The 12,553-nt window shown below is 43.1% G+C and overlaps 1 protein-coding gene across 3 annotated transcripts in view; it reads right to left on the bottom strand.

The window, feature by feature from the left end:
* Window positions 1-12,553, bottom strand: part of APBA1 (amyloid beta precursor protein binding family A member 1) — a 225,626-nt gene that overhangs the window by 24,509 nt on the left and 188,564 nt on the right. For 2 of the 3 annotated variants that reach the window (XM_021927537.2, XM_021927538.2), the window contains exons 5-6: window positions 9,725-9,870; window positions 95-127 (exon numbers count right to left, since the gene is read on the bottom strand). In XM_021927537.2, coding sequence (XP_021783229.2) covers window positions 95-127; window positions 9,725-9,870 — 179 coding nt within the window. The remainder of the gene's footprint in view (window positions 1-94; window positions 128-9,724; window positions 9,871-12,553) is intronic. The other variant, XM_021927539.2, reaches the window with a different exon arrangement.

The following is a 12,553-nucleotide window of genomic DNA, read 5'->3' as shown; positions in this document are numbered from 1 at the left end:
AGAAAACAAAAACACGAAAATATAAAAAGGTAAAACAGAAACGAATGAAAAGAACAGGCATAACACCAAGCTGATGAAGTTGTTTGTACTGCACCTTCTTCCTGCTTTTGGCTAATTTCTGGGCCATCTGCTTAGCATGGAACAAACAGAGACAGGAGAATAGTTAGAAAGAATTTGCAGAGACTCAAAGTCAAAAAGGGAATTGACAAACTAATACTGAATAGTGGCATAAAGCGTTTCTGTGGGAAGAGGACTGGCTTTTAAAAATCCCAGTCTAAAGATAATCAATGTCGTAATTCAGAATTTAGTATGTGGGAAGTAGTGAAGTGAGACAAAGGAAATGTGTTGGGTGCTTCTTATACTTAATTGCGATTGATCTTTCCAAACCAAGTTTTGGTTCTGTTAATTTTCTTTATTGTAGGCCTGGTTTTCTATTTCACTGATTTCAGCATAGACCTTTATTTCCTTCTACTTTCTTTGGGTTTAATTTGCTGACTTCTCAGCTTCCTGAGATAAAAACTTAAATTATGGCTTTTCAAACTTTATTCTGATATTCAAAGCTATGAAGCTCCCTCTAAGCATTGCTTTGGATGTATTCCACAAATTTTTGTGTGTTTCAACTTAATCATTATTCCATTAATTTTTTTTTTTCAATTTTCCACTGCAATTTCTTCTTAGAACCTTGGATTATTTAGAGTTGTATTATTAATTTTGATACATTTGGGGATTTTCTAGTTATTTTTTATTTATTTATTTATTTTTGAGATGGAGTTTTGTTCTTGTTGCCCAGGCTGGAGTGCAATGGCGTGATCTTGGCTCACCGCAACCTCTGCCTCCCAGGATCAAGAGATTCTACTGCCTCAGCCTCCCGAGTAGCTGGGATTATAGGCATGAGCCACCACACCTGGTTAATTTTTGTATTTTTTAGTAGAGATGGGGCTTCTCCATGTTGGCCAGCCTGGTCTCGAATTCCTGACCTCAGGTGATCCACCTGCCTCGGCCTCCCCAAGTGCTGGGATTACAGGTGCGAGCCACCACGCCCGGCCTCTAGTTATCTTTTTCTATTGATTTTGGAATTAATTCCCACTGTGGTCAGAGAACACAGTCTGTATGTCAGTCTTTTGAAATATGCTGAGGCTTAGTTGTATGTTCCAGTACATGACTGACCTTGATGGATGTGCCATGTGGACTTCAACATATGCATTCTGTAGTTGTTGGGGACAGTGTTCCATCAATGACAATTAGGTCAATTAAGTTGGTTAAGAGTATTGTTCAAACCTTCTATGTATTTGCTGGTTCTTTAATCTGCTTGTTCCATCATTTATTGAGTGTGTCAAAACCTCCAGCTGTTATGTGGATTTATCTGTGTATCCTGATTCTGTCAATCTTTACTTTATCTTACAGCTGTGTTATAAGGCACGCACATATGTAGGATGGTATGCCTGCTTGATAAATTGATCCTTTCGTTGTTCTCCCTCTTTAGCTCTAGTAATACTTCTTGCCTTAAATTTGTGTAATATTAATGTAGTTTACATCTAACTAAAATGGATGTACCATACTCCCTTTTGCTCACAATTAAAAGACAGCATAGTTGATAAAAGCAGAGAGTGGGGCTGGATTGTCCAAAACCAAGTCCTGGCTCTGCCATTTACTAGCTGTGTGACTTTGAGACAAGCCACTGAACATCTCTGTGCCTCAGTTTCTTCATCTGCAAAATGAAGATAAAAATAGTATCTACCTCACAGGGCTGTTTTGAGGACAAAATGAATACATGCAAAGCTCTTCAGTGCCTTGTACATTCTAAGCACTATATTTGTGTTTGCTGTTATATGATTATAATTGACCTAGGTCATGATGCAATTTCTTGCCTTTTGCTAAGGCTTGCTATTTATACAGATCTTCTACAAATAATGGTGAGTCAATGGCCAAACTGCAGATGCTGTTGTGGTAATGGGAGTGGGGTGTAGGAAGAACTGCTCTCTCATATTCCTGGGTACTCACCTGGTAGAAAAGCTCCTCTGCTCTCAGCAGCACATCTCTGTTTCATTAGTGACTAAAATATGTTGCCTATACTGCCTCATTGTAGAGAAACTGGATGAGTCAGCCATCCAGACACCACATAGCGAATCTCTGGTACACCCGGGAAACTAGGGCAACCGCACTCCCGCACAGATGCCCTGCTGTTCTTACTGGTGGCCATGAGTTCACAGTGAATAGTCTGCTCTGAAAAAGTCTGAAGGTAGCAGCTGTGTCATCCTGACTGCTGCACATTGCAGTGGAAATATTTCTGCATCTGGGAAGTGACCGTATGCTGATGTTATACCACGCCACACCACGAGGATTCCCATGTGGAATCCCAGAGTCTGGCCAGGGATGTTCTGACTGGCGTCAGTTATAACCTGCATAACTGACAGCTGGGAGATCTTTAATGTTTGTTTGACCTTGACCTCTCCTGAAATGATATGGCAGCAATATAGGAATTTCCATTACTTTGGATACCAAAGTATCCAAAGCTGTTGGTCAAAATTCAACTCTAGGGAACCAATTTGAAAGAACTCTTTCAAAAGAAAATAGGTTCCACCATCCCTCGAGTACCCAAATTCCTTTTTTTTTTTTTCTGGAACTGGTGTTGAGGAAGAGGATCCAAAAGGCAAACCGAGTCTCATGAAAAGTATTCTGAAACTTTTTTTTTGTGGGGGTGGGATGGGGGGACAGAGTCTCGCTCTTTCGCCCAGGCTGGAGTGCAGTGGTGCCATCTCGGCTCACTGCAACCTCCGCCTCCCAGGTTCAAGCAGTTCTCGTGCCTCAGCCTCCTGAGTAGCTGGGATTACAGGCACCTGCCACCATGCCCAGCTAATTTCTGTATTTTTAGTAGAGACGGGGTTTCACCATGTTAACCAGGCTGATCTTGAACTCCTGACCTCAGGTGATCCACCCGCCTTGGCTTCCCATAGTGCTGGGATTACAGGTGTGAGCCACTGCGCCTGGTCTGAAACAGTTTTTATGAAGTTAAAAATATTCTGTGGATTTAGAGTAATACCATCTTTAAATCACTCATGATATCCAAGTACCCTACAATAAATTATAATTTAAAATTTAAATATAACATCACAGAAGATGGGAGAGTTGGAGCCAGAATGAGAAATTAGGGTAGCAGAAAGGGGTCCAAGAGAAACATAAGGCCAGCATGCATTTTTAAGCCAGGAATGCCAACATCTATTTAAACCCTTGTGTTTCCTGGGATTGATTATGGCTTACCACATGGCGGGGTGTGGTGCAAAGGACAAACTGCAGCACCACCCACCCACTTACTCCATCCACAATGTGTACTGAGTTTCTGCCGTTGTTAAGACACTCTAGATTAGTCGTGCCAGGGATGCTCCTGACTATTCTATCTTTTCTTTCCCCACTGACATTTGCTGAGAACTTGTTATATGCCAGAATCCTTCGAAGTATTTCCCATAAATCAGTGTAAAAACTTACAACACCCCTGTGAGCTACTACCCTGCTAGGTGGTAAGCCATGATCAATCCCATGAAACACGAGGTTTAAGTAGATGTTGCCATTTCTGCCTACATTGTGTTATCCTCATTTTTCAGAAGAGGGAAATGTGGCACAGAGAGGCTAATTAACTTGCCCCAGGTCACACAGCTGTGAAGTGGCAGAACAGAGATTCAAATTCTGGCAATCTCACTCCACTGTAAACCCCTAGTTGTGCAACTGGGGCAAGCTTGTCATCTGTAAACTTCTCCATTTGTCTACACCATGCGGTGAACAATACCTACCTCACAATATTCTCTACCTCATCCATTTTGAGGAGTAAATGAGAATGAGATAATGCATGTGAAGGGCCTAATACTTTACTGATCATAGACTTTTTCAACTAAGCTGGGAAATGATACAACTCAGGCAAAGCTATAATGATAGATATTTTACTTCTACAATGAAATCATAATTTTGAGACAATCACAAAAGAATGAAAAAATCTGATCTTTGGGACAGGCTAGTTAAGATGGATATATGAATGTTTGATAATGAATGCAGCTTGCCAAAATGCATGGACCACAAGATACCTAAACACCATTTGTAATCTAATTGCATAAGCTTCAGAGGAAGAATGGAGACACAACACCACACTCCGGGTGGATGGACACGAAGCAGTCTCTGTGGTCCAGGTAGGGCTCAGCAGGCCACCCTATCTTCTGGCTGAAGAGCAGAGAATGAAGTGGGAATGAGAGTGGAAGGCAAGGTAGAGATGCAGTGGAGAGCAAGGAAGACAAGTGAGCTCATTGTGCTGGCCTCCAGTCGGGCTCTCTCTAGATAGGAGGTAGGCATGAGTCCCACGCTCTTAGGGGAGAGGTGTGTTTCTATCTAGGGCACATTAAAGACCGACAGCACATAGCACAAAGCTCTCTCTAGAAGTTTCTCCCAAAACATGTTCCAGAGAATACTACCAATAAGACAGGTATCTATCAAATGGTGACAATTAGCAAGTATCTATCGCATGGTAACAATGTATTCTGTGCTCAAGTAATTATGGGAGCTGCTAGTTAAAGTGAATGAAATCTTCTTAGTGCAGGACTTCCCAGAGCCTTTAAGAGGAAGACATCTGTAGCAAATATCCGAAAAGGAGATCTATTTTCTTGAGCTCATTTGCCAGTGGAACTCTATTAGTGACAAGCGCTCAGCCTGACTACAATGCTGCAGGGCACAGTGGGAGGAAAGATGCCTCACACACTGGCGGGTCCACCTTCTCTAAGGCAGTGGTTCCCAAACGCTGGTGCAGAGCGGAATCTCCTGGACAGCTCGTTAAAACACAGACTCCCGGGTGCCACCTTCTGAGCTTCTGACTCAGTAGGTTTGGGGTTGGGCCTGAAAACCTGTATTTCCAATAAGTTCATAGGCAATGCTGATGCTACTGGTCCGGGGATCATGCTTTGAGAACCAGAGCTCTAATGCAATCCCCTAAAGTACATGAGGGCTCTCTGGAAGGATATTACTTCTTAAAAATGATGACCAACAAAGGCAGAATGAACACATTAGGGAGGGACCAAAGACCAAAACAAACAAACAAAATTTAATGGCAGATGTCTTCTACTTCTGCTATTGTGCTCACATATGTCATCTCTTAAATTGTGGTAGACAGAAAAGCCTTTAAATTTCAGAGCCCTCAGCTTACCTTGTATTATTGTTACCTAACATTCTTTTTGGCTTCTTTTTACTGCAAGTTTCTCAAGCTCAAGAACTGCGTATTGGTTAATTTTTATTCTGAAAGGGCCTATCACAGGAGTCTGCACAGCAACAGTTGGCATTTGGGGCCAAATTCTTTTGTTTCTTTTCACATTAAGTAGAAAATACCTGGCCAAACTGCAGCTCCAAATTCTCTCTCCATGTGGCAATGAATCTTGTAAGTTTTTTGTTAAACTAAGAAAACAGTAACTTTCAAAACCCCAAGTCCAAGTCCAATGAGCAATGTTCAATTTTAGTATACAGTTGGTACTACGTGAGCGGCAGACACCACAATCGACAAATGGAACAGAAATTAAAGACTGCTTTGAAATGGAAACCTAAGCTTCAAGGTCAGTGTCTGTTCAGAGATAAAGCACCATGAGTACCAGGGCGCGTGGTGAGCAGTTCTCACTCACATCCAGCCACGTCCATCTGGTCAAACAAACAATGTAGGCAGAGGAAGAGAGGGACAAAACTGGGGTCCCTGCAGGGAGTGAGGGAAGAAGGAGGAATCAGAAAACAAAGGAGGAAACTACCCCCACCTTTGTTTAGGTGAAAGTGCCAAGCCAGAAATTACTAATCAGCTTGGGGTTAAGGACATTGCTAAATGGATTGCAAAATAAATCCACAGAGCTTTTCTTTCTCCTTCTTTCCTGGATGGATGCTATAAAGTCTGCAGCTTTGCTATGCTCTGTGTCCTTTCTGCCAAGGTGGCCTAGAATAACTCGTTCTGAAAGGTCAGTCTCTCTTTCGGAAACAGCATAGCACCATCTTCCTTACAGAGCAGTGTCTGCCAGGCACATGTGGGCACCCGGTGCAAGCTCCTTCCACTTGAGCCCAGCCCAGCCTGCTCAGGATCAACACTCTTTGCCCCCAGCTTCCCTTTGCACTGATGAAGTCCATGTACGCTCCCTAACACAGTCACTTTTTGGAGAGTGCTCACTTAAACAGGCATCTCCATTTACACTTGGAAAAGGCTTCTAGCTAGATGTAACGTCAACCAATCTGACGAGCATTTTAATGGACGTAAAAGGAACATGAAGCAGAAAATATTTAATGACAGGCAACAGTTCCTTCCAATGCATAGATGCACATTGTAAACTGATACTTATAAGTTATGAGTGAAATGTAACCATTTAATTTTACCACTCTATAATGAATTCCTCACGCCAGAGTAATTTGCTTGTAAAAATAAATATATGTTTTCCAGATGCGTATTCTGCTCTAGGCAGGTCTAAAATGTATTTATAATCAGAAAGCCTCTATCTTGCTTGTTCTGATCAACAGAGCCATCTAATTTTTGGTTCAAATGAACTGTGGAACTTCGGGATACCAATCCTTTGGAAGCTTTGAAGTAAAATCTCTGATTTCTTATGAGGCAGCTGGACTTTAAAGAAGGAATAACAACACTATAGGACACCACTGTGGAAATAAGAAAAGATAATTCACAATACAATTGGCACTGATGAGCTTTGGTACAGGGATGCTGTGTACCTTGAACATTGCTTTATGTACAAGTGATGTGCCCCGTGCCTGCTTTTTCCCTGTAAGGCCATCTCAGCACTACCTAAGTGTCATAAGGGGACTGGAAAGGCATAAATGTTCTATCTGTAGGAGTCCAAAGCTATCGGAGGGCTAATAAACAAGGTGTCCCAAAGGAAACCTGAACCTTAAAACTTTGAAACCTTGATGGATAGAACCTAGAAAAAACTAACCTCAAAGCAACATGTAGTTTTCAACCTCAGGAGTCTTCAGTACTCTTTTGGGGGCAGACTGCAGCTTTATTCTGGAAGATTTGCCTGAATGGGCTCTGGTAGCATTCCTTGATAGGGGCTCTTTGGCATTTTGGTAGAGATAAAATCTTTGTTTTGTGGCTCTGCCCTGGACGTTTTAGGGTCTTGAGCACACCTGGCTCTGGCCCAGTAAACGCCCCCAATCACGGTGACAAGCAGAGGCGCCCCCACTCATTTCCAAACACATCTTCTGAAGGCAGTCCCTGTCTATCAGAGACTCCAAGTGAGGCACACCAGGCTTTTGGGCTTCCACCAAACCTGGGGAAGCTAAGAGCACCATTCACCTGGAAGCCCAGGAGGCATATCTGGTAACCATGGGGCACGTGGAGTCAGAACTATGTCTCTATGTCTCTTTGATTTAAAGTTCTCTGCTCTGTACAAAATAGGATGTGACTGTGCCTGAAAAGCAGCTTGTTCTCTCTGAGAGGCTTGTGGGTTGTTGCTTTGAATGCTGTGCCTGGAAGACAACTAAACTAAGATGGAGAAGACCTTGGGGAGACTTTCTGGCACAATGTCACCACTTTGTAGAAATGGGAAGACAGCGAAAGGGAACTAGGCCAAGCTTGGATGGGCGGCTCCCCAAGAACCTGGTGAAGTTCTATCCGTAGCATTGTTTAGTCTCAAAGTCCGAAAAGGTATGAAGGTCAGACTGTCTCCAAGGAGTTGTACTGTTGGGAGCCATGGGGCAAGGCACATCTCTTTGGGCAGGGGGTGGGGCTTACCTTAAAAGAACTGGACCCTCCCACTGTCCATCAGTCTGGGAGAGGCTAATTTTAGAAGAAGACAAATACCACAGACATGGGCCTTATGGCAGCAGGGCCTCTGAGGCACAGGCAAGGTTTGTGTGCCCCAGATGAAGTGGCTGAGTGGATCCCTGACACATGGAAGGAACTATAAGGTCCTGTCAGTAATCCTGACACTAGGTCTGGCCTAGCAGGGTGGTGACAACAGCCACTCTTGAGGCAGTTGCAAATCACTCCTCCCTGGTTTATAAAAACATCAGTAGACATGTCAAAAGTTGCAGCATAGGCTTACTGTCCTAGGAGGAGTTAAGGGAACGGCCAGATCTGAGCTTGGGGGAGAAGCATTTCCTCCAAGTGCAGAGAGGTGGTCAGATCAGTGGGTGACACACAGAGGCCCCAGCAGCAGGAGCGGCAGTGAGCAGCCTGAGGAGGAAGCCATGAGAGGGACATGGGGCTATTCACACAGCATCCTGGGAACTGCAGGATAACTGGACAGCTGAGGGTTCAGGGGCATCATAATTACGGTGTCGGTGATGCTATGAGCTGCTTATAATTTACCACATGGCGGAGTCTGGACACGTGACTATCATAAGAATCAGCCTGGGCATGAGGCCCAAGCCAACTGCCTCTCCTCTGCAAGCACCTCCTGGAATTGTTGGTCACTTACTGTTCCTTTCTACCTCTCAGGCAGAAGGCAGCGGTCAGAGGTGTTCACATCTGCAGGCTTCGCCTGCACTCTGGCGGCACTCTGGCTGAGCTTGAGGACAAGGATCTCACTTTATCAGCTGCTGTTTTTCCTCCCTGCCAAGACCCTGCACAGCCCTGCATGCCTAAGTGCTCAAGGAATAATGTTTTCTTTGATTGCGAGATTAAGGAGTCTCAGTTACTGCGGTCTACCTGTCCCTCTTTCTCCTTCCACATTACCACACAAACACCAGGATGCAACCCGGAAGTGTATGAGAGAGAAGGTATGAAATACGGAGTGGCTCCTTGAGGAAAGAATCCATCTGGACCAGTTGAAACTGGATAAAACAGACTCTTGCAAGGTCTAACCTATTCCAACTTGCTGGAAATACCTGGTCCTGAACTTCTACCATGATGCTGTCCCTAGGGCTCTAGGTGACAATGGCCTCAAGGCTCGGGGAGGCTGCCCAGTGGTTCCAGGTACTGGTGGCACAATGGCAAGTGGATGACATGAATGTACCTTAAGTGTTCCTGGACTCCTGGTTTGCCCATTATTCTAGGTAGTTTTGGTATCGTGGTGGAGATTCTAGAGCTCTGCATTTCTGCATTTATTCATGGGAATAAACTGGTTCTGGATGGTTCAAACTAGTTGTGAATGACTTAAACCAGATGAGAGTGGTTCCTCCTGGATCAAACAGGCTCGTTCCTTTTATGTCTTGATTAAACAGATTCAAACATGTTATGACTGGCTCAAACTAGTTTAAACTGGATTAGCCTTGCACTGACCTTAGACTAGCCAGGTTAGATTTGATCAAAGGGTTCACTGTCCTTGAAGCAAGCCAGTTCAATCTAGCTTGAACAGGATGGACTGGTTCAAAAGCAATGCCACCTAGTTTGAACCAACTCTGTAACATGAATGTTTGCCACTGACCTCCAGCTGTCAGTGGAAATCCAGTGGTACATGTCGTGCACTTGAGACATAATACTCAAAATGGCATCCTTCCTCATTACATCAACTTTTCAAAGGTTGTGATCATAAGTACTTCTTCTCAAGACTGGCCATTTATAACAACCTAAATAGATCATGTTTGTACATAAAGACCCCAGCAGACTTTGGAAATTTTTGTTAACAGGCCCGTGCATAAGCACTGCCTGTCTGATGTCATCTCAAACCATTCTCCTCTAAACTAGATGTGGAGCCGTGGCCAGTGCTGTAGACTGCTCAAGTGCCCACACCTGCCCACCATCCCTGCTGGAGCACCCAGATGTCCTCACCTTGATCCTGCTTACGGCTTCCTGGGCCTGCATCATGCGCACGTTTTTGGAAGGAGTTTTGTCTGAGAGCAGCTGGGTGGAGCCAAGGTAATTGGCAGCAAAAATGATTCCATCGATCAAGTCTTCGGGGTCGCAGGGTCCTGGAACTGTAACACACAGAGCCACAGTGAGGGAAGCCATCCTGGGGCGGGGCCTGCCAACCCCGTCAATGGCACGTCACCCCTCTTCCATGCCTCACCATTGGCACAGGTGAGGCAGAGCAAACCTGCTGGTCTAAGGCATCTCTCTGTGTCTATCTGCACCCACACCTCATTTTCAAATAGAAGGCACAGTTTCTAGAATAATTTGCTTCTCTAAAACCATTTACTATGGAAAGTGATGCAAATATTTACTTAAATATGGAACATAAAATTCAGCAATAAAGCATACTGTTTCTCCTGTTAGACTGAGCTCTTAAGGGACAAAGACCATGTCATATTCACCTCTGATTCTCTTGTGTCTTACTGTCACCCAGGTGGTATCAACTACATGTTTGCTGGATAAATGGTTAAGTAACTAGATGGCTGTCTTTTTAGAAAAGCTTTTTACAGCAATTCCTATTACTTGCCTCCCATTCATATCTCCTCCCCCATTTAGTCCATAATGGAAGAAACAAATTTATAGATCAGAAAAATAGGATATCTGTTTCAGAATGTCTGGATTCCTGTAATGGCTTCTGACCTCAATTGTGCAAGACAGATAACATGACCTCAAAGCCACGGTCCCATGCTGTCAATCTTGTTCACTTACAGGGTATAATGTTCTTGGCCTGTGCCTACACACAGACAGATTCCAAGGAAAATCAAATTTTCTGTTCTAATTTACCAGCCTTTTAAGTCAAACCTGTTTTAAATATTTTAATTGGGGGCACCTGATTCTAACCACAATTAGAATTGTAATTCTAATTGTAAACCCTAACTCGAAATTAAAACGTCTGTGATTAATATATAACTGTATAACAGTCCACTTAAAAAGGCATTTTAATCTGCAATTGAACATATATATTTTCTTTTCTTTTTTTTTTGAGACAGGGTCTCACTCTCTCACTCAGGCTGGAGTACAGCGGTGTGATCTTGGCTCACTGCAACCTTTGCCTCCCAGGTTCAAGGGATACTCCCACCTCAGCCTCCCAAGTGGTTGAAACTACAGGCACTACCATGCTTGACTAATTTTTGTAGTTTTTGTAGAGATGGGGTTTTGCCATGTTGCCCAGGCTGGTCTTGGACTGCTGGGCTCAAGCAATTTGCCCACCTCAGCCTCCCAAAGTGCTGAGATTATAGGCATGAACCACCACGCCTGGCCCTATGTATTTTATTTGCCTTGAGTGGTACATCTGGGGAGACTAAAATATACATTTTAACTCACTGTTAAAACCTCAGGGTCTTAAATTAGATAACTTGTAATGGAAACAATTTGCTTTTTCCTCTTGGAAGGCTAATCTGAAATGCTTTTTATTTTTACCCTTAAACATCAAGCTCATCTTGAGTTTACACAGCTGCTTCCTGTGCTGAACTACTTATCAGAGTACAGATGTAAAATAATCTACTCATTTATCTAAAACTAAGGTGGTGCTTGAAACAAAGAAATTAGAAGTGTTTTAGGAAGGGCTTTCACAAAGCATCTATGTAGTAATTAAATAAGGAAGCCTGTTATTTGTCTTATTCTCCATTTTTACAAGCAAGACTTCGAGGCTAACACTGTGACTGGTACACAGACAAATCTGCCTCCACTACTTACCAGTAATTCACACTCTGCTCAACAGCCACAGGGGCCTGCTCCGAATCTTTTATAGATGTGAGACGGATTCGGGCTATATATGATATACAGGTTCAGTTGTATGGCAGGGAAGCATATAAAATAATATATGAACAGGTCTGAATCCACATTACACTTTATATAAAGTAAAAGATTGTCAGTTCTTCCATGATAAGTTCCTGGTGATGCATTTCAGTGTTATTGAAACATAATCATTATTGCCAACCAGATATGGAGAAGAAAGATCTCATCTGGGAAATGAACTTTAAAAGTCTTCCATCTATTTTTTAAAAATCAACGTTAAAAGAAAAACAAAAACTAACTACCTTCTCTATGGGACTTGTAACATCACACATTCTTCTCTGATTTGGCGCTACGGGCGCTATTCACTGACAAGGTCCCTTTTTGACTACAGTAAGTGTGGGTATGGGGAAACGTTTAAAAGCAATCCAAATTATATTTAAATGACTATAGAAATGCCAAGCAGCCAAGACACACAAATATCAGACCTAAACACATTTTGAGATATGATCTTATTGCCATTTATCCTTTCAGGAAATTGAATATAATTGAATGTCACAGTCACCGCATCACACCCAGAAAAATAAAAGCCCCAATTTCATAAATTCACTTTGGGCTCAGTGCTAGTATATTCTTACAAAGTTAAAAAAAATTAAACCCTTAATGATCCTGTGTCAGAGAATTGCAAGTTTTCTTTTGGCCTTTCAGAACGTGGTTTCCCTTTAGTGCTGCCTTCGGGTTGCTCTGTGGATGAGAGACCGCACACGTGACATCCTCACACTCAGGCTAACGCTGAGCCTGAAAAATCTCTAGGCCAGGGGGACGAATATGAAGAAGGCAGCTTTCAAACTTCAGAAAACTGCCCAGAGTGCTCTCACAGAATTTCAGAGCCTCACAAAACTGATGCAAATAATTCACAGATGACTGAAGAGAGAAACCTGAGTAACTAAACCAAAACGGTGAGCTTGTCCTGGGCTTTGAGCCCAAGGGTTCATGAAGGTTTATGAGCCCTGG

Source organism: Papio anubis, chromosome 13 (genome assembly GCF_008728515.1).
Source record: "Papio anubis isolate 15944 chromosome 13, Panubis1.0, whole genome shotgun sequence".
Lineage (NCBI taxonomy): Eukaryota > Metazoa > Chordata > Mammalia > Primates > Cercopithecidae > Papio > Papio anubis.
This window is presented reverse-complemented; position numbering and strand designations above follow the sequence as displayed.